This window comes from Hirundo rustica, chromosome 14 (assembly GCF_015227805.2).
Source record: "Hirundo rustica isolate bHirRus1 chromosome 14, bHirRus1.pri.v3, whole genome shotgun sequence".
Taxonomy (NCBI): domain Eukaryota; kingdom Metazoa; phylum Chordata; class Aves; order Passeriformes; family Hirundinidae; genus Hirundo; species Hirundo rustica.
In genome coordinates this window covers 4,112,560-4,135,955 of record NC_053463.1, presented here as the reverse complement: position 1 = coordinate 4,135,955, position 23,396 = coordinate 4,112,560, and the positions used below count along the sequence as shown (strand labels likewise).

The following is a 23,396-nucleotide window of genomic DNA, read 5'->3' as shown; positions in this document are numbered from 1 at the left end:
AAAAAAAAAAAAAAAAAAAAAAAAAAAAAAAAGACACGTGCTGAATTTTATTTCTTTCAAGGAATTTAACAAATTCAGTTCCAGTGCTCAGGAAATCTTCACACCTTTCAAACACTTTAGAAATGTAACTAATCAAAGCCTACAACCATCCCGGATGAAAGCCTGTGGACAGCTCAGAGAGATACAGAAGAAAGGTCACAAGTATTGCCCAGTCACAAAGGCTATACTGGATGTACATTAACTGAACAACTCATTTGTCTGTGTCTCAGGTCTGCAAATTCACATTTTCTTTTCCACAGGGAGTGTTCTGACTCCCCAGCTCACTCAGTAACAGCAGATAAAACATGTGGTGGCAGCTGGCCACAGATGGTGACTCCAGATCATCACTATTGCTCAGAGTTTCTGTGGACACGAGCAACACTTAAATCTCCCACCCTTTTCTCCAGTATACCACAAAAGCCATGGCAAATTCTTGCAAGGTAGCAAAAACAGATCTGAATGCAATCCCTGTGTTTTCTCAGCACAAGAAACCTATCTGAATGATGCTGTCTTTCCCCCAGATTTCACTTGTCAGAAATCAAAAAAAAAACCTCACTAATTTTCATGGGAACAACCATCACTTCAGTAGACAATGCTCTAATTAAATCAGCAATCCTGAAATAAAACAGTATATAATCGTTATTATCCTAAACCAATACATGATGCAGCAGCAATGGATTCACATCCAATTAACTTGATTTTATCAACGGTGAAGTTCTCAAAATTATGCTGGCAAAGTGCTACTGATACCAAAACCAAAAAGCATCATTGTTCTACGAAAACACTGCTCAGGTCCCAAAACGGTAACCAAAAAAGATGTTCATTGCTTCATGTTTTAGAACACAGAGAAAGATTGTGTTTAAGAAAGGCAAGAGCTGTTTGAGCTGGCTGTGACTGAGAAGGTAACAGAATTCTCCTAAGGCTCCAGCTGCTGTTTGGGCTTGCTTGATCATTCCTGTGTTTCAGCTCATCTGGGTTGGGTACCAAACACCAGGACCATCATATTTACAGAGCCTTGCACTTTCAGACAAAAACATGCAATAACCATCTTTACCATATTTAATAAAACAATAAACTTTGTGCTGACCTTTGGCAAGCGTTCGGGGTCACCGGGGTGCCGGGGGATAACCTTCTGTAACCTTTGGAAACCATAGTCAATGGTGGGTTCGTTCAGAGCTGAAACAACAACAAACAACAGCGTGAGGTGACAAAGGCAGAGCACTGGGCTCAGGTGGCAGCAAAGGCACCACGGGGCCACGGCAGGACCACAGCAAAACCCCCTCAGAACTCAGCACTGGAGTCTTGGTTCCAACACTGCTTGAGGCTGGTCCTTTGACTTCAACCCAAACCTTCCCACTTCAGCTCCTCCAGCAAAGCTGCTGGAAGATTTGGGAATGGTGCATGCATCTTCCAAACAGGAAGCAATTATTATCTCTGAAAGGCACAATGAAATCAATTTGATAAATACTTTACATCCCACATCTCATGTTGGGTTTTCCATATTACAAGGAAGGTGATTGGAAGACAAAAGTAGTTACTATTCCAGTGCCTTTCTTGTTCCAAATTTCGTTATACATTTAATATGCTCCATGCGCAATGTTCACAAATAATTTTGTTGTGAAATACAGGCAAGTGTCTTGGCAGAGGTTTTATTTTTCACTCATCAACACTGACTTCAGCGGCTTGGACTCCAATCAGCACTAAACTGATCTAGGAGACTTAATAATTAAAAAAAAAAAAAAAATACGTCAATGTTTTTAGTTCATCTTTGCCTAGTCCTTGTCCAATAAAATGGAGGTGAGAAATGGTGAAAGTGGAACACTTTATTCTTCATGAAAACGCTGGTCTGTCTGCATTAATGGAAGCTCTGATTGTGTCAAGCCTTTAAGCACATGCTTATCTGTAAGCACATACTTAAACCCATTTGCTTTCATCAAAGCAAATTTGAGCATATTATGTTTTTTATATGATTGCCTATAATTACAGGGGACTGCACTGAATGACCTTCCAGCTATATTTCCAGTCATATGATCACTTTAAAACTCAGATGTTAGTGAGACTTCAACATGTGCTTAGAATTTCCTAAGTGCTTTGGTGAACTGGAACAGTCAAGTATTCTCCAGCATCTCTAAACAACAGCACATCTTGAGTCTCCCATGCCAATAGAGATGTGGAAATATTCCACCGCAGTTTGTTTGAATATTTGAGTTAAATGAAAAAAAAAAACAATTTGAAAGTGAATTTTTATATTTTCAGCCTTTTTCTTTTTCTTTTTTTGTGGAGGAAAAAAAATTGGTTTTCATTTTTGAGTCACTTTAAAGTTTTTCTTCTCGTCTTAGCTTATTAATAGCAAAAAAAAAAAAAAAATCTCACACAACATGTTACTAATTTATGGATATATCATATAGATTTATGATGATCTTATTAGAACTTCATGTTATCATGAAACCAGTATTTAATCATCTAATCCCTGGCTTGTTTGCAATTAATTGGTGTTCCATACCAAGCCCACAAAACAAACCCTTTACATCACTGTTATTTTCAAACAACGTCTCTACAGCAGATTGTCCAGCTGGCAAGCAAAGGGTAAAAGTTTTTTATCTCCTCCTGGAACTTTGGCACATCCCATCTCCACAAGCAAACCCAGCAATGCTGCTGCAACCTGAGGCAGAGGAAGGTGATGTGGAAGGATCCAAACCCACCCAACATGGTGAAACACAAATGTGTGGCTGATGGGGAGTGGCTGGAGCGGGACATGGTCCAACAGGACCTCAACATTCCTCTAATATCAGAATATCCTGAAATTAGTCTTACAGTATTATGGTAACACCAGACTAGAAATCCTTCAGGATTTTACTGAGCTTTTTACTACCTTGGAGGTCATGACAGCCCTCCAGTCTCCTTGTTTGTTTGGGGTTTTTTCAGGCATTTCCTTTCATCAGGAATATCTGAATGTGATATTTTATTTATATTCAGGTCATTACACGGAAGGAGTGAGCATAAGGATTTTCCTTTTCTTGGGCCCATTTTATTTTGGGATGGTTGAGCCTTTTTCTCTTAAATTTCCTTTCACACCCTGGCCCCCGCTGACCTCTTTGTTGTGTAGTTTTGCAGAAAATATTACAGTACCTTGATTTGGAACCATCTGGTTTCCTCACCTCTGAGTTTACTTACAAGGCTGCTTAGTTTAAACCTTTTTAAAATAAATTAAATTTTTGCTATTTATATTTATTATCAAAAATAGCTGTTATCTAAGAAGATTAAAAAAAAAAAAAAAAACACGAAAACCCTACCATCCAAATTTACATTTCTTTTGCAAATATGTTCAAAGATTTTAGCATGGTTCTGTCAAATGTGTTTCTCCTCTAATTCTGTCTAGTTTATGGCCATTTTCCCTTTAGATCCTTTGGGAAAGCAGTTACTAAATTCTGCAATATTATAAATGGAGGCCAGTTCTGAAATCCCCCCAGAGTTAGCAGTCATTTTCTCATATCTTCCTACACGTTCAACACATTTGAAATCCACAGAGTATTTCCTCTGAGTATTTTCTGAACTAAATGGCCAAAATAACCTGTTAATTTTATGGTCCAATCTCACAAGGCATCAGGCATATTATGAGAGATAAACTTTCTGCTTCAAACAGCTTCAACTTTACTTTAGTGGTGGGGAGAGGCTGCACACAGCAATTTGGAGGATTGGATCCTAAACTGCTATTGTTAAATGCTACCCATTAGTCTATAACCATTCAACCTTTCAATCTCAGATAAAATTAAAAAAAAAAAAAAAATCTTTAGCTGCCTGGACATCTGACCAAAGATCAGATAATTTCAGCTTTCCATTCCTTGCTCATTTACAACCCAAATGTAATTAAACATCTCTCAATGAAAGAGATCTGTTCACTTATTTAACCCCACCCTCAGTGTTAAACCAGACCAGTTGTGTCTCAGGAGGTGGAAAAACTCCAAAGAAATGGGAACATTCTCATCTCCAAGCACTGCAGAAGAGCTGCTACAAGGTGGGACAATGCCTCCCTGCAAGGTTTTCCTCTGCCCCGGAACATGTGAGTGGTCTCTGCTCCTGAAGTCCGTCCACAATAAGGCATTTCCCAGTCCTTTAATTCAAATAGCAGTTTTCTTTCCGTGATTGGAAAAAAAGAATCAATCAGAAACACAAACTCTCTATTTGTGTTCTTGACATCCCTACATTAAAAACAAGCTAACACATATGGTACTTAAAATGCGTTGCCATTACCTTATATTTTAAAAGTACCATTGAAAGTACTACTAACTTTAAAAAACTGTGCTAAATTCAAATAGGTCCCAAGGCTAATGGAAGCAATTTGTATACCAACCCAAACTGACTGGCCCACTTTTCAAAATACAGGTATGATAATCTTGTGGTTTTAAAAGGACATTTAAATTGAAAGACTGTGAATTTAGTACATAATTATACCAATAGAACCCTTTAACTTGTCAACTTGTAAATCTAAAAGGCTATCAATCATTTCTAAAGAGGAAATAAACCTTAAAATTCTTTGATTGACAGTGCTTATTTTTTATGTGGGGAAAAAAAAAAAAAAAAGAGTAAAGTGGCCAGAAATCCATTTACAAAAGTACATTGTTTTACATAGGTGAGTAAAAAGCCAATAATTACACCTCCAAAAGACATATAAATCAAGGTAAGTACTTTTCCCTCACTTACATATTTTAAGTTGCAGTAAACTTCAGGTAACTTTTTATTAAAATACTTTTCCAAATGCAAAGCTTATTGGAGCCATTAATAGAGTAGCATTTTCATTTAAGCTAATATAATCATTTTTGCAAATACAAGATTTAAGCCATTTTTCTCCTTCCAAACAATAAACTTTCAGCCTGTCTCTTGTGTGAATTAACTAAAATTACACCCAGGTGTACAAAATCTGTCTCTCTATCCTAGTGTATGAGTTAAGGCACAATATTTATTATTCTTACCATTTTATGAATTACTTCTTAAACCCTTGAGGAAGAACTTTCTTTCAAATTAGACTCTAACAGAATAAGCCATGAAGCTCTTTATGCAGCAAATCTAAAGCCATAACTCATAAAATCTAAGGCTTTTAATCAAGAAAACGCACGATGTCTGTGGAAATAGGGATGTGTACATTATAGTCATCTTTTCAAAGTCCAGCTTATGTTTTCAACAAAAATGCTGCTTATGCCTCTGAGAAAAAATGTTTCCATCATAACCATAATTTCAAATTCTGCACAAATAATTTTAATAACCACATGCAGATAATCCACCATCTTTAAAAGTCTCTTTATTATTTTTTTTTAAACTAGTCAGTGGAAGGCTTTTTTTAATATTTCACATAATGAATTCCTACTGTGTCAATAAAGCTTTGGTTGTTAATTGAATGACTGTCTGATGTATCTGAGAGAGGAATTTGTTTCTCTGGCCATGCTGCCAACTCACAGCAGAATGATCGACACTTAATATCAGCAATTAAAAGGACCTGTTCAAATATCACATGGAATTCGTAGCTTGGGGTAGTGTAGGACAGCCCTTCACCAAGGAAAACTCATTCAGCAAATGCAGAGAGTAATTGAATTAGACACATTTTAACATTATTATTCAAAGAAAAATAAACGCACACTACATAGAAGCATTATGGAAATATTTCAGAATGTAAAACATATCCAGATAATTTGTTTCCCATGCATTCATGGTTTCATTTACTCCTTTTATTTTTCAGTTCTTGTTTCTTTTTCATTCTGTTTGACCCAAAACCAATGAGAAGGCAGCACTTAGACCTATGAACTTCCCATATGCTTTTCCAGTGGAAAAGGCTGCAAAGAGAGGGAAGGGACTCTGAGGGCTCAAATAACCCAAAAAAAAGGCTGAAGGCTACAAGAAAATTTGCCTCAGGCCCAAAGGTCTGACCGTCCCTATCTCAGAGGAAAAATCTGGTCTTGATTTTTTTTTAAGTGAAAGACTCAGGGAAAGGCTGTATGTGGGAATTAAATATCCCACAGTGTTTGCTCCTGTGGAACACCAGGGAGTCATTGAACAGTGGGATGGAAGAAGATTCTTTAGACTCTTCCTCTGTCTCTTCACAAATTTATTCTGTAAATTTGGCTCTACAACAAAATTATGCAGCCGATGACAAGTTCTGAATTGCATTGTCAAGGGGTGGGGCTTTGGGTTCTACACAGTTGTTTTGGAGTTGGTTTTCTTCTGTCCAATGAGAGAAACTTCATCAGAATATAAATAGAAGGTGACTCTGTGGCCAAGACACACAAAGTTTTGTGTCTCAACACCCCACAACCACAAAAGACTTCTGCTGAAAGCCCCTGACCCTAACAAAAAACATTGACTGCAGAAGATGGGAATAGGACACAACAGACCATAACAATGTCAAACTCCAGGTACTAAAACGCCTGCAGTGCTAGTGGATGGTGTTAAAAAGCAACATTTTGGCACCAAACCCAACAGCTCTTATGCACAGTCGTCTCTTTCTGCCTGCTCTACAAAGACAGCGGCAAAACCCACTTCAAAACCCCGCCATCAAATGAGAAAAAGCCTGTTCTGCAAATCTCCCTGCAAAGACTTTTCCTTTGCTAATTAAAGCTCCCTAAATGAAAACATGCAAGCATCTGAGCTATTGGTGGTTGTTGTTGTGAATTTGTCTTGCTTTTTGTAAAGTTTTCTTTCCACTGGCTTTCCCTGGAGTGTTTATTCCCACAAGCAGTGGAGAACGGAAGTGGGTGGGACAGCGAGATCCTGCACAGAAAGGTCTGGGCTAGAAAGGCCCTTCCAGTGTTAACCCAAAATTTCCTTGGTTTTCTGCTCTTGGCACTTAAACATGCTCCTGTGCATTGAAATTCCATCTTTAAAATCAAGCCGTGACATCACGTCATTTCTCTAAAATTAGAAATAGACCTCCCCGAAATGTAATTCCTACATTTTACTGGCACGTAATGCCCCATCAGAGAGCCCGTGATCGTGTCAAGCAACGAGGAAAATGCAGAGCTGAGTCAAAAGATAAACCTAACCCAGAGCTCTCCCGAGCTTCCCCAGCGACTGCTCTTTGCTTGAACTAAAGATGCAATAGGTCAGTGTTTGAGGCAGCTCACCGTGTTCATCAGTGTTATTGCAGACATGATAGACAGCGTAATATTTTCTTCCCGAAAACAATTTTTTTTTCTCCAGGAACTTAGAACCAGAGGAGCAATTCCCTTCTCACCCAGCCCACTCTCTGCGGCCAGTGGAGGTGCTGAAGATGCAAGGAATGCATGTCTGGAGCCCCATATTTTTATGGAAGTTATGGAAGGCAATTATGAGATCTGTCTAGCAGGAATTATGTGTTGGTTTCTCCAAACACATTAACTCTGAAAGCTCACTCAAAGCAACCTGCAATCTGGCTTGGGAGAAAAAAAAAAAACGTCAATTTGTGAGCTTCACAGTTTCTTCTTCCTCTGACTGTGCTGACCTCTTGTCTAATGGGGAAGATTTGGCCTTAAGGGAGTCTGAAACAGAATCCAGTTCCAGGCACTGGAATTTAAACATCCCAATTTCACAACAGGCTGGTGGAATTCACTGGGGATGTGCATACACAGGGCCAGGAGGAAATTAATGCATGTTGTTTGCTTCGTCTGGCCATCCAGGTTAATTGATGCAACTTTGGCAGTCATTATAAAAAGGGGATAAGTAGCATTTACATGTGAATATTTTTCAGATTTTCAGACACATTCCGGAGGTGCATGTGAGCATGCAGCAAAAAAAAATACTGAAAAGGGCTGATTCTCAATGGCTTGTCCCTACATTTGAATAAATATACGTGCACACATAAACACAAGCACAGAAATGCATCCAAGCCAAGATTTAAAATAATAGGTGCATAAGGTTAGGTATAAGATCTATATTTAGACCTACTTTAAAACATTTTAAAAATAAAGACACTGCATTTATTTTTAAACTCTTGGCTCAGAAACAGATGCAGATATGTACCATACAGAGTGTGGGAGATGCTAAACTGTCACCTCATGTAACCTTTTCTTTCATTCTGTATTCTGCATATTTTCAACTTTTTCTCCTTTGCATGCACTTCTCAAATTCCACAGTGTAGGTGCAGACACCTTTAAAATTGTCCTAGGCATAATTTTGGTTAACATAGAGGAAGTTTTTTTTCTTTTTACACCCTTCACAAACTCCTTTGGGATAGACAGTATTGAAAACCATCGTTGGAACTTGTTTGTATGCAGAAATATTTCCTTTTGAATATTGCCTCTCTCACTTTTAACCTTGTTATTTCTCATCATCTCTTCAGATTATTAAATAAAATAATTATTACCAGGGGATGCATAAATGAAAAACTCATTGTCCTGTGTGAATTCCTATCAGAAGCTTCTTAGCCGAAATTTGGCTGTTTCTCAGAATTGTAGACTTCTGACATGCAAGTGCACTATGGTCAGAGCAAAAAAGAATCTTCAAGAGACAAAATTGGAAAAACACCATCTATCACATCTAAAATCTCTGAAAATGAGATTCACAGGGAAATACAAGTGGAGCTGAATCATAAAAATGAGATGAATTATGCCTGGCTGTAATGAATATTATAGGCGTGGTGCTCTTGGAAAGGGCTGACCTGCTGTGAGGTTTAATTTAGGTCTTTAATCCCTCTCCATAACTAATTTTAAATCCCTTGAGAAAACAATAGTTTCCAAACACCTTCATTTCTAAATATTAGCTTTGACTTGTCTACATGAAATTGCAGTATGGCTACTCACCCGAAAGCAAAAGGATCATTTTGGCTGTACCCTGGATGATGCAGCAAATTGTTTAACATTTAAACAGTTGAGTTTGTTGTTTTCTAGTTTGTAATATTTAAATAGAAATGTGTAATTTGAGAGCTTTCAGTAGTCTCTGATTTCAGCAGCAGATGTATCACCTGCTTCCATAATTGCTCAGGGTTTGGAGTTTCTTTTCTGCAAAAATGTTGACAATAAACGTTATCAAGGGTAAAAAAAATAATAAAAAATCATCCCAGCCTGTCTGATAAACATGTTTCCCTGCCCTCACACCCCAGTGAGCACTGTGACACTATACTTTTATCATCTAGTGTGTGCTCAGAATGAGCTTAGAACAGCAATTGCCAGGAATAGGCAGGCGATAAACTGCATTGATTTAACACATCTTGTTTTCAATCATGCTCGGATTTTCTGAGCACGCATTTTTCCTGTACTTCAGCTTGTAGCTTTTATCTGACGAGCTGATCCCTTTTCACTGGAAAATGAAAAGGTCGCACAATAAGACACGGTTTACTGGAACTTGAGCACGCACCAGGGAAAGTATTTTAGATAAATACTGTCAGACATAGTGGAGCTGAATTTCAACAACACAATTGCTAAACAACAATACTTATTACTCTCTAGAACAAGCCTACAAGCAACTTATGGCTCACAGCAGGGGAGATCTCAGAGTTAGGCTCAGTAGTTAAAGAAACCTTATTAAAGCTTGTTTAAAGATGCACCATTGCTTTTGCCTTACATGCACCAACCAGCCCTACCCCAGGACCAAACCAACACCCCCTCAATTCATGTCCTAGGAAACTTATGAATGATGGAAAACCACAGCAATGATTTTTTTTTTTTTTTTTTTTTTTTTTTTTTTTTGGCAGAAAGGTGATTGACTACATGCTTGATTTAATTTAATCAAATGGAGCACTGGGTGCTGGTAAAAATAAAATTATCCAAATGTGAAAGTAATTTAACTGAAACTAATTCATTAACCAAGGTGAGTCACTGAGGAGGTCAGTAAACAAGCGAGGAGTAATATGGCATGAACCATCTACCAAAGACCAAGGTACAGTAGGCTCAGAAGAATAATTGTAATTCATTTTCCTCCTCCCTCTGAAGTGATTGCAGTGACCCTGAGCAACACAGGACTGGAAGCCTGTATTCTCACTGCTTCCTGTCAGAAGGGGCAAAGAAAATTTCCAAGTTATTTTTTACTGCACTGATTATACCCAAGAAAAGATACCACCTATTCTTCACGGAAGATGAAACACAAAAGGAAGTCCCTAAACCAAAGCAGCACCCCCACAAACCCTCTCCCCATTTCTCAGCAATGTCAGTGCAAAATTTCTGTGAAATAATTATGTTTTCCTTGCTTCTCCTGAAGGTGTTTATTACTCATTTAGGTCCAGCACAAACTCATCCTAGATTCACTTTGTCCAAGATCCTGAACCAGTTTAAAGCAGAACCACTCTGGCAAATTTTCGGGAACTACACTGACTGTGGCTGAAGTTTAGTTAGTTTACTGCATATACACATCAAATAGCTAAGCCTCCATCTTTCAGATATTCCACTCACATTGTAAGTCTTACAGGAAAAAATATCATAAATATTATTTAAGTTCCATTTTTTTAAATTATAATTTTAAATAGGCAAGCCACAAGCAAAGGGATAGAACTCAAGAAAAGCATAAAGTAAAATCCAACTTTGCATGCAATGCTACCCCACATTTAGCTCTGTGAGCCTGACTGCAAGGGAACTCACATGAGCATCGATTTCTCCTCACCTGGGATGGTTTCTGGGTTGTTTGTTTGGTTTTTGGGTTTTTTTTTTTTGCTAGAGGAGTAAGTTGAAAATCCATGCTGCATTTTAGGATTATCTCACGCAGCATGAGCAGAATTCTGATATGTCTTCTCCCTTAAGTGCTCATAATCCCAGGAATGAAAGTTACTCATTTCTTCCCAGGGTGCCTGCTAACTGGGAAACTCATCTTGATTGCTTGCACAGCTCAGTTAACCATCTTCACACCCACAAACCATTAGTGCCCCATGGGCAGCTCTGCCAGGCCCTCCCTGCCTGAGGCTCAGCAAAGGAGGGGATGGGATGGAGCTGAGGAGCAAACGCCGTCAAGGGCTGGTGATCCCGACAAAATGAGGGCTCTGGGGCTGAACTGGCTTCGGCTAAATTAAATTATGGCATTAGATCACCTTGCCAGTCAACTACAGAGGGATCAACAAATCCTGCAGCTCTGCCCCCAAACACGAGCTCAGCATCGCTGAACACGTCTACAGAGGGATCACTGGTCTGGAAGCTGGAGCTTCACAGGCAGAAGGAAAGAGAAAGCAGAAATATCTGCTTGTATCTCTCCCTTCTGATCTTGCCTCTCTTCCATCCTCACAACTTACCTTCCAGAATACCCTCTGTAAACCAGTGAAAGTGATTATGGAAATTGAAATATCTGAGACGCAACCATTTGCCTACAAAGCTGATACCTCAAAAAGAAGCTGTAAAAGGAAAGGAAGTGAGGAACCAGCCTGAAAACTCACAGTCCTGTTACAAAACTCTCCCAATATTTAATTTACAACAGGAATGAACTTTGGTTTTTCAGTGGTCACTGCTGAGTTTGGGATACACAGTAAAACATCTGAGCTGGTTCATGGCACACCAGAGCAGTATCCAAATCCCTGTGCTTGAATTGGATTATTTTTTCCTAAATTGGAAATATTAAAATTTCCCTAATTAACACAAAGATGGAATACTCAGATTAAAGACTGTGAAATTTTCAGTAAATAGAATGAAAGATGTTATAGTGGATAACTAGATACCATCACACAGGTTTATAATCATGCAGTTGTACTTATTTCCTAATTTTCTAGGTATTATTGGCAGCCTATAGGAAAATTCATTGATCTCAGCTCTGAAGTTATCAATAAAATACCTTCCAAGTAGTGCAGTATTGCTATTTTCTCTCGTGTAAAACAAACACCTGCTTTCCATCCAATTCAAAACAAAAAGCAAACCCCCTTTAATGGATTACATTTTTCTGCACCTTTTTTTTTTCCTAGTAGATTTCATAAGAACTGCTGTCATCAAAAATTGCCACCAAAATCTATGTGTATTGTATTAATACACCTGGATGTTCAATACCGACACAAACAGTATCATCAGGTGATAAAAACAAAGATGCTGCGAGTGTGACATGAAAAAAGAGTACTCGAATGTTAAAATCTAATTTAGCAATTTGCAAATTGCCACGCTAAAAGGAGGAATTTAGCATTAATCTTGCTGGAAGTGGCATATTTATCAGGAACTGATTTGCAGCTTTCCAGGCAGTAAGCAATGATATAAATACACTTCTGGGTCCATCAGCACTATGCAAGAGTGAGCTTAAACAGACAAACTCACCGAGGCCCTGGCTGTGTGAAGGATTAAGCACCTGGCTGCCAGAGTTAATTAGTGTGCACAGAGGATGCTCCTGCTCCAAACCAGCTCACTCACAACTGCCCCGGGCTCTCTCTGCTTCCTGCTCTCCTGGGCAGTGCATCCCAACCCCAGGGAATTTTTCCCACCTCCCACAGGAGCCCCGTGCAAGCCAAGCCCATCCTCTCTGTCAGGACACCTCCTCTCACCAAAGAGGACACAGGGAAAGGGACGGGACTGCAAAAATGTCCAATATCTTGGGCTTCAGAGAAGATCACTTTGGTTTTGCACTGAAGGCCCTGTGTTGATGCTGGATAGCCCATGGATGTCCATGGGCAGCTGTGTCCATCCCTGCAGAGCCTGGCCACAGCCAGGGGGCTGACCACACCTTAGAGGTCTCTCAAGAGAGGAAATTCCCATCAGGGGGTCTTCTCACTGTGTTGACTTTGAATTCTACATTCTGTGTGGTCTCTTCCCCATCTGAGCATGATACACACTCAGGTAAAAGCAGTTATTGAAAATAAACCTAAGTTTTAGCTGACTGAGTAACAAATGGACACTGACAATTTTCTGTGGATCCTGCTGGAGCAGATGGATTCTCACTCACCCAAGCTGGGGGAGGCACAGCAAGGTTATTTAAGTCTAGGATATGCAAACTGGTTGATGCTTTCTCTAAAGAGCAAAGGGAAATGCAATGTCACCTTTTTCTTCAAAACTGAACAAGCAAAAGAAAAGCAAAGAATTCCCATGGGATTTTCCTGCTCTACCTGTCATTTCCTTTTGTTCCCTTTCCTTCTGTAATTCCCCCCACACCAGCAGCGTAAGAGTCCCCCCCAAAAATTGCTATTTCAGTAGTTTATCACAAGCATAAAGTAAAACATGAAACACTCAAACACAAATAAAAGAAAACTAAATACACCTGGGCACCTAGAACAAAACTGTTACCCTGGTTTTTCTGAGCCTTTTGATTTTCTTAAATGGAGTCAGATCTTTTTAGCTATTGAACAATGTTAAGAGCAGTTTTCTACCTTTTCCCACAGATGTAACATAAACAAATCCTTTGTTTTTCATTCTCTGTCCTTTGTTTGCATATTTCTAACCTGAAAACAATTGTAACTGACAATTGGTCTGGCCACTGAGGCTGAGGGGTGGAAACCCCAAAAAGCCAATCTTCTGCTAAACCCACAAATGTATAAAAAGTAAGAAATAAACAAAGGGGCTCCTCTTCTCTCCACTCCTTCAGCTGGGAGCTGGATCAGAAGAACCTCTGCGAAAATCTCTCGTCTGCATGTGATTCCTTTGTGTGTCTTGGTGACACAAAACTAGAAAAAAATACTTTTTTTAACATTCAAATATTCTGAAATTAAATAATTGGGAGAGGTGGGACCAATGCAACTCCGTTTTACAGCTTTTTATACTGTGAAATCCCATATTGTTCTATAGGCAGCATTCACCATCAGCTAAAGTGACCCACTGAACTCTGGTGTAAGTGTCAGATGGCAGAATTTAGTTTCAAGTACTCTTGAAAAAGTACTCAGGGTTGACTTTTATGACATTCAACTAACAAGCATGCAAATCATTATTTATTATTTCTTAGGCTTTCAAATCTCACCTGATTAAAGAACACATTACATGATTTGACCAGAATTTTTTCAGCTCTGTATTTTAATCAGATTATGGTCGTGGAGACCTAAAGTTTCAGGATATTTTCCCAGCAAAGATGTATTTCCACCAGCAAGAATGAAGTCACCCCCTTGGCCATGAACCTATACAGTGTTTTTTTGCCTCAGTATAAGAGCTCTTTCCACATTATTTGGCATCATACATTCCCTGCAATTTATAGCAGCCCTGAATTATTCCTCAGTTTCAGAGCTGGGGAACAAACAGCCACAAAGTTGTAAAATTTAGGTACCTATGCCTATTTAAAAATCCCAGCAGGCACCTAAATGAGCTTTCAGGACTCTAAACGCAATTAAAATTCTGACTTTAAGTAACAGGGTCAAAATTACAAAGGAAGCCTGAGACTCCAAAGAGGGTTTTGTGCCACTGAAAGAAAAGCTGCTGCTCTCCCAGTGCTTGGGCCTGCAGTTTGAACTGTCTGAGGCATCAGATCCTTCAATCAGTCAAGTTTTAGTGAACTAAATCCGTAAATAAGCACAAGGGACAAAATTCTTTTTTTTTTTTTCTCTGCGCTGTGCTGGGCAAGGATAGAAGAGTCACCTGTTGGGCAGAGTTTTTTAGCAGTAAAGTGCAGAGGAAAGGAGCTGTCAGTCCATGATAACCTCCCATTCCAAGCACATAAAGTTTTTCAACTTCAAAAGGCACTAATGAGTAAAAATTAGTATCTGCCCATCCCTGTACTATTGCCTTCAAGTAGAATTTATTCTATTTGAAGGGGTTTTTTAAAATGTATTTTTATTCTTAATTTATTCTCAGTCATCCTGAAAGCTTTTGGAGACATGTAAGATCACCCCCAAAAATGACACTCAGTGACTCATTAATTTCCCACTTCATAACAGGTTGCACAGAGGAAAAGCAGAATTTTCCAACCTGTGGTGTACAAAACTCCTGCAACTGTTTCTTGGTGGCCCGTGAAAGGGAGCTAAGAGAGGTGCAAGCTTGCTGTCAGACACTGCACAATTCATTGTTCGATGGTCTGCATTTGTACTGGAAAATATTTAGGTGTCCACAACCCTAAAAATGTAGCAGAGACTGCAATAGATGGTTTGTTGGCACAAGCTCTCCTCCCGCTGGAAGATTTGCCACATTCATTGAGGCACCAGCCTGGAAGATTGTAGATATTTTCTGCTGAATGGGGCCCTTGGAGAGGAAATATTTGATTTACTGCAGAGTTCTCATTTCCCTGAATTGCAAATAAAGTGTAATTTGATTAAATGTAAATGAATCCTACAATACTTTTGGTGGCTTGTCTGAAACAATTGATTGTAATGGGCATCCATCATTTGGCTTGATTTTAATTCAGAGACAAAAAAGGCAAAATGAGAAAACTAAAGCAAGTGCCACTAACATTCTAGAGCTGGAGCAGTCGAGATTCCTGGCGTTGGACTGTCATTCCCATTGTTCTCAGAGTAGAGGGGAAATGCAAAAGCAAAAGCAGAAGAATAATGGGAAACACATACATAGAAATAGATCTAGAGGAAAATTCAGCTTTTACACAACGAGTTCCGTTAAATCAGCTTAAGGAGAACAATTTGTTAAATTTATTTTAACATCAATATTCTAAAATGAAAGAGTAAGGAAAATTAATATCTCTCCGTCCTTCTCAGCTAGAAGAAAAGCTTTGTTTTTATAGATCACCCAAGTCCTTTTTCACCAAGATAATTTCCAAGTTCATAGTACTAACTTCAGCAGTTCTTGTGGTTTGAAATAATAAAGAGAAGTGAAATTACTGACACGTACAAGCTTGATAAACTTTTGGTGTCACTTTCTTCAAATGTGGAACTACTCCAACCACAGAGATAATAATAGATGACCAGATTGTAACTGCTTTATTGCTTCTTTTTCCTCATAAATTTTAATTTTGGAAAGTTAAGTGAAAAATGTGGTTTCAATTTCCTACAAATTGCACACAATTGGGTTTTAACAAGAAAATAGAAAGAGATGGTACATTCTTTGGAGTGAATTAGGGAGAGGAGTTTGTGTCTTTGTCTTTCAGCATCATCAGAATAACAAAGTACAAAATGCAAAAAAGATGGCTAAAAAAAAAAAAAAAAGCTGTACAGTGCACTAAGAAAAGCAAGGAGTAATTCTTTATCTAAATAAGCTGTGAGCAATTTAACAGAATAATACCTGCTCTAGCCTTTCTCCCCTCTGTCTTACCAGACTAGAGCTTAGAAGGACTCAGGCTGCGTACACGTGTTACAGGAAAGCCTCTAATAAGCAAACTGTGTACAAAAAATCCCGTTCCAGCAGCACCAGAACTTCCTGAGTGCTGTGCAAAGCAGCCCTGCTCAGGCCATATTAAAGAGGTCTGGATAAATACTGACATGGAACTACCAAAAACAAGAGCAGAAATGAAAACCAACAGGACAGAGATATTACTGATTTTGCCCAAGAGGCCCATGGGGCTCAAATCAGTGTGTGGCTTTACCCACAGCACCCACACCTACAACAACAAAACACTTACTAGGTTCTTAAATCATACTAAAGGTGACCCAGATTTCCTTCAGCAGCAATGGTCCAAGAGAGGGTTTTGAGGTGGAAGACGCCCTGGAGTAGGTAAGAGCAGCATCAAGCAAATGTTAAGAGGGGATCCTGCCAGTGCTGCCAGCAGAGAAATGAGGAGGCTCAACTCAGGATAAACAGGGAGCTGACCCAAGTCAAACTAAACCCATTGGTCAGCACAGCTCTGACACAGGGGGGGTGGAGATTAAAATACAAGATGGAAAATCCACTAAATGCTCGTAGTCAGTCAAAATTTACAGTAACGACTGTAGGTATTGAGAATCTTAGAATAATCCCATGAAAATGAGCAGTGGTTGACAATTAGATTCCTAATTTAATCAAGTACTTAAGTAACCCAAACAGTTTCCTTGACTTCTGAGCTGTTTGGCTGCTTCTGTGTAAGGATACTCTTGAATCTTAAAGTATATCAAATGATTCACCCCTTTTTAAACAAAAAATGCAGTGAAAATTATGTAGTAATGTGTATATATATAAAGCCTTTATCAGTTTGGGTTTTTTTAATGTTTTAAAATACTCATAGCTTATGGAAAAAAAGGAGTAGGAAATAAACAAAAGAGACACATTTTTAATGAATTTTAGTACAAAAGAAAGTTTCATTACCAAAGCGTACGTGGAAAAGTCAATTTCCCTAAGAAAAAAAGAAAAACAAAATATACTGGCACTGTAAGTAGCACTTCAGGGGAAAAAACCCGTCTTCCATAAAAATTCAAATTATCAAATTTGCGAAATCTAAAGGGACAAAAGTTATTAGGGAATTACTGCAGAAATTTGAGAAAATATCTGTGATGAATTTCATGCAGCTTTAGACTTTTTCACACAAATCCCTAGGAATTTTTTTTTTTAATTTTTTCTGTAAGAACACTTTCATTGGCCAATAGCTGTAAACCTCAAACTGTTTCCTAAAAACACACACGTGTGCTGATGGAACAGCTGAGCTGCTCTGCTGACACCCCATGCCACGCTTGTTTCCTGAGTTAGATCTAACACGCATTTTCTGTCTGTCCTGTGACTGGAATCACCAAAGGCAGAAAAACCCCACAGGCATCGCCAGCACCTTAAAGAGACGACACAGCCCCAACACCTCAACTCGCAAGAAAATGATTCTTCCAGTGAATGGAAATGCCTAGTCCTCCCTCCTTCCAGAGGCAAGAGCATGTCCTCAGATTGCAATTGTCCCTTCCTGACTGGAGATGCTAAGGGTGCAAGGGAAGAGGTTTTTCTTCACCCCACACGTCCCCGCAGAGTCAGAACACACACCTCAGTCATTTATCATCATGCCAGCTCAGCCTGGCAGCCTGACAAGGATTTTTTTTCCCTCGGGGCTTCTAAACTAGAAATGTTATTTAGGTTACAAAAACAATTGCACGTTTTCTGCTTCCTGAGCCAGCGCAGAGCTGCGAGAGCACAAATGAAAGGATCTGAAACCCGCCACGCATCCCTCAGGCCAGCAGAGCACACGGGGATGGAGGAGAACCCCGGGACAGACACCACTGCCATCATGGCTCAACTCTCACTGCAGCGCCCTGAACTTCACAGAAAGCAATTTCCTTTGGCCTCTGCATCAGCTGTAGATTATTTTCTGCCTTTCCTTTTTTTCTCCCTTCCCCCTATTCCTTGAGCAGGCGCCTGCTTCACTCTGCCCCCCTTGCTGTATGGATTAAAGGGGGGAAAAAGGACAAACCTCGTGAGCCCAGCAACGCTGAGGATCCAGAGCAGATCCTGCAGATCAGTGTTGGCTGAAATTTGCAGGAGGCCTGATCTGTTCAGAATTTGATCATCTGGTCTGGCTCCCATTTCTAGATAACGATCATGGGTTGCAGTAAGTTTTCAGCACGTGCAGAGCAGCTTCCTCACAGAGCAGGATGCACCCTCGCCTCCACAAGCGCTAAAATTGCCCTCTTACAGGACTTCACTGGGGCTTTTTTTATCTTACACAATTTCTCCTTAATTATTTCTTTTCTTTCACTTAGGTAAATCTTATCTGTGCTCATTATAAAATTCTCGCTGCTAAATTATTTATGCCAAACAATCGAGTGTGGTACCTCTGCAGATGTCAGCAGATAAACAGAAATGCAATGTTGCATGATGGAGTTTAATGCTGTGGAAATGTCGGGGTGCTCAGTTTAAAATTCCACTGACCTTTGCTGTCCTTTTTTCAACTTTCGCTTATTGCCACATTAAGGAAACATTGCAACGAGATGGGGAATTTCTATACGAGGATCCTGAAAGTCAATATTTAAGGGAAGAGTGTTTCCTCAGTGACACCATTGCTGATTATGAGCTATCAAGAGGCAGCAGAAAGGCACCATTTATAGACCATGGGCAGTACAAGATACAGCAAAAAGCAAAACAAACTCCAGGGTTGCCTCAAGAGGAGCACGGGAGCACAATGTCGGCACGTTGTTACAGGGGGCTCTGTGACATTAAGATATTACAGGTTTGTGGTTATTTGGGGGGTTCCTCTCTTTCCCTGCTGGCACTCCAGGCTCTGTGGGACCTGTGTAACAAGGCAATAGTGTCTGGGAAATAATGAGCAGGGGAATGCAGTGCTGTTCTTTCATTGCAGTGTTAGGTGCGATGTTGCACACTAAAGCACCGGATCAATACCTCCAGCAGCAACCCGTTCAATACACCTGAATTATTGCTTCATTTTTCTTCTTATTATAGATGAGTTGTGTTATTATTTTCCCCAAATCGATATTTTACAACCTTTTTTATCCGTTTCTCCATAAATTTTGTGATTACTTTAAACTGGGAATTCCGGTACACTAAATAAGATGCAGTATCTGAGAGGTAGTGAATGTACCAACACGATTTTTTACTCCAGACACTGCTTAAAGGCAGATCCTAATCAATACCCAAGTAGGAAAATTTTTACGTAAGAAAGTTGGAAGCAGCACCACGCTTCCAAAATGAAAATCCAGGTTCCTAGAAAATACTGGCTCCGAAAGAAGGCTATTTTAGAAATACGAGGAAGGAGAGGCCTGATGGGCACTTTGCGTGGGAAATTTAATTCCAAACAAACATGCTTTTTACTTCCCCTCAGCTAAAGGGCGACCATAATTCACTGAAATTGTTTCTTACAAAGCAGATAATCCTGTGCACCTTAGAGTGATTTAATTAGCTTCCGTAGCTGTCTCCTGCTAAGTGTTTAAAGCATCTGCAAATCAAATCATGTTAACTCATCTGCTGCACCACTTTCTTTGTTCTGTGCATAGGACCTTCCTAATAGCATTAATAGAAGCATGAGTTTCCCTGGAGAGGGGAGCAGCAAAGTGAGTTAATTACACAGTTATTGTAAAATTGTGTACATTATTCCACGGAACACGCTGGGTAAGTATTAAGTTGTTACACAGAAAATAAGGACAATTTTGGGTGATCCCAAGGACCAGAATGGTACAGTTTGAAAGGAAAATGCAGATTCCCACCAAAGCTGGAGGAACTCTGCCAAATTCCTGCACGCAGTCTGCCTGGCCTGGCTGCTCATGGACTGCAGTGCAGGATCCTGGCTCTTCCCTACACTTCAGCTGCAATTTCCATCTTCACACTGACTGCAGGATTACAAGATCGAGCAGTAGGAGATACAGTAATCTCCATTCATTGTTTTATAATTCTTTAAAATTTTTAAAAGAAAAAATAGGAAAAAAAATCCCTGGGATTTTCTGCTATAAATCGTATAGATTTCCACTCATATCAATTTGGTTTAATTAGGCATCTTAGACTCCTCCAGGATCAAGTCCAGCAGTTTCTTTGGATCTGGGCATAAGTACTACAGTGGGGCAAATTATTCACAACAAATTATTCCCAGCCAGTAACTCTCCAAAGAGAGATTTTTCTCTAAAGTATTTGTCAAATATTTTTTCTGACTAACCTTCTCCTTATAGATAGATAATTACAAAGTGGATTGTTACAATTTTTTTTTTTTTTTTAATAGCATACATTCAGCAAAGGCATTGCCTCACTTGTGTCTTTGCCGATTTTCAGTAATTTCTTAACGACCAACAGTGAATTTTATATCCTTTTGTCCAGGCAAAGCCACATACACCACGGAAAATTCACTTTCCATAGCCCACTCTAGGTTTTTCTCAGAAGGGATTGTTTCAGCAAACTCACTTGCTCAAACATTCACAGGGAGCAAAACACTACAGGAAAACTGAAGGAAATTCATTGCCAAAACACAAATGAATATTCATGGTCCACAGAAATACCCTTATTTTCCCAGCTCTAATCAGCATGAACATCTGTGGAAAAAACAGTCTGATGGGGGAAATTGGAGAAGGGAGGGGGGTCATTTCCATCCTTCCCCTTAGGCCCCAACTTAAAGAGGGTTCATTTGTCTTTTTAACAGAATTTGAAAGCGATGAGAGGATGAACGGTTTTGGTGAAGAAAGGACTTGCAGGCTTGGCCTTATCTTTGGGAAATCTGAACTAAATTCTTCATCCTGGAACAAAAGAGAACCTGGTGCAGGTTCTTGTTCCTGGCCCTGGCCAGCCAGACCTGTGCATTGCCCTGGGAGCTCCTCTATCAATAACAGCCCCTGAGTTGACAGAAACACCCAGAGAAAATCCAGTCTCAGGCAAATAGGTGAGGAATGGCTCAGTCTCATCCTTTTCAATAACTGACATGCACAGTTCAATGCAAGATTTGAGGGAACAAAAAGTACCTCAAAATTAAAAAAACCTATAGAAAAAAATATTATTGTTTTTCAGTATGACGGCCACTTGAAGATCTGTTTTTTTGGGACAGCAATGTAATGACTATTTCTAGTAGCTGTGCACAACATGCATGTGAACTTTAGGGAGAATTCTTTTTGGACTGGTGAAAATAGTCAGAGATCTACATTTGGAAAAAATACTTCCCTAGCAGAAGTGACCTTTCAATGTGAATTCATGGTTACTTCTGGCAGCAAATCTTGCCTTTCATTTTTACAAATATAAGCTTGCTGCTGGAACTGCCTGAGCACACAAACTACGTATTTTTATTTGATGAGTTGTAGCCTTCTACAGAAACTATCCCACTGAAAGCTGGGAACTGGGTATGAGACAGGAGGAAAAAAAAGCAGAACAAAGGAAAAAGGGGACAATAAGTAGATGTATTTCAGAAACTATCAGGCATGGAAATATTTGGGGTAATAGCTACTTTCCTACACAGCACCTGGCACGTGGGGCACAGAGGGGGAAATGTCTCTCATCCAGCTTCAGCCAAACAAGTGCTTATTTGAGAAGTTGTTCAGAGCCCATGTGCAGGCAGAGGACAGAAAAAAGTTTCCTGATGATTTCCCCACGTCTTAAATGACATCTGACAGTCCAGGGGGTATCAGACCCGGAGATCACTACATTTTTATAAGGTATAAGAGGGCCTCATCATACTGAAAAGGGATAAAACCCACCCTGAAGATGCTGCAGTGCTAAAAAGGGAGATCAAATTCCACAATTGTTCATAGGTATCCCAGCTTTGCTCTGTAATTTTCACAGATTTAAGATGGGGAGTTCGGCACCAATTTCTGTTTTAACAAACATGCATTTTTACGAGATGGCTGTTCTAATATCTTAAATGCCATGTGCACCTTCTGTCCCATGGGGTCCTAAAAAGTGCCATATTTAGTTGCTAGTGTGAGGTTTCTCTCTGTTTTGGGGGTTTTTTTGGGGTTTTTTTTTGGTTGTGTTGTTTTAGGTTTGTTGCTTGTGTGTGATTTGGATGGTTTTTATTAACTCTCTGTCTGCTGGGTGTGGGTTTTCCTTTTCTTAACCACCAATGTTGGCACCTGGTGCTATCCAACAGCAGTTGAAGTCCACAACTCTTCAAGCATAGAGGTTAACCACAATTTATGGCAACAGGAAAAAGAAGAATTGTGTTTGGGAGGGAAGGGAGAGGACAGAAGTTAAAGACATTGAGAGATGAAATAACAGTAGGTATGACCGTGCAAATACCTTTGGGCAAATTGTGCAAGACTGCAGCTCTTCATAGGCAACTGCCCAATTGCAGGCTCTTTATTGAGATAGTGGCTCACACTTATCTCCAAATGGTGTAAACTGCCATGAACTCCCTGGTCCTTGGCAGTCTGAGTTTGGTGTGGAATGGAAGAAGCTCCTTCAGAATAGCTGCAAAAGCACAGACTAATTTACATCATGCTAAAGTGTTGGTGTTCTAATATATCAAATAACTTCTGTCCTACCTTGTGGAATAAAACATCTGCACACGCTTGGCTTGGCTGGATTGAGGCATGATGGTTTTATACTTCTTAATTAACTGCTCACAACAGACTGGGGCAAGATCCAATGGCAAAACTCCTTTCAGTGAAGGTTATGCAGCTATATACAGACCTTCAATAATCGAGCTTCAGATTTATTTTTTTTTTTTTAATTAAAAAACAAAATGTAGCCGTTTTAGCAGCACAATGTTGTCCCTTAGCAACAGCAGCAGCTGGGCCGTGACAGTGACCTGCCAGGAGGTCCCGGGGAAGCTCGATGAGATTGCTGCAACTTTTGCGCAGATTGAATTTTCAAGGAAATTCTGCTTTCCCTAAGACATTAGCCAGCCATTATCATGAAGCAAATGTGGCCCACTGTCTCACATAGTTTAAAACACCGTGGTTACAACTCCTGTCCGAGTCGGCTCCTGTGGTGTCACCAATGCAGCAGCTCTGCAGCCCACAGGGCCTCTCTGCACTGCAAAGTTTCATACAAAAGTACTCAAAATATCTTTAAATAAAGGATGGGCACTGTAACCTGCGCCAGGACACAACTCTGCAGAGTTTTGGGGCAGCCTGAGAAGCTGCCAGGAATGAGCTTTGTCATACTGTGATTAAACTGTTCCCAGCATCTCTATCCAGTCACCAGGGCACACCACATCACTTATGCACTTGATGTCTTCATAACTAAGCAGAGGAGTCTGTGTGAGTTCTTGCAAGATAGCAGAAAAGTACAAAGAACTTCACACTCCATGCAATAAATTGCTCT

General features: G+C 39.7%; 1 protein-coding gene across 4 annotated transcripts in view; it reads right to left on the bottom strand.

Moving 5' to 3' along the window:
* Positions 1-23,396, bottom strand: part of EBF1 (EBF transcription factor 1) — a 266,747-nt gene that overhangs the window by 27,416 nt on the left and 215,935 nt on the right. For all 4 annotated transcript variants that reach the window (XM_040078263.2, XM_040078260.2, XM_040078261.2 and 1 more), the window contains exon 11: positions 1,127-1,215. In XM_040078263.2, coding sequence (XP_039934197.1) covers positions 1,127-1,215 — 89 coding nt within the window. The remainder of the gene's footprint in view (positions 1-1,126; positions 1,216-23,396) is intronic.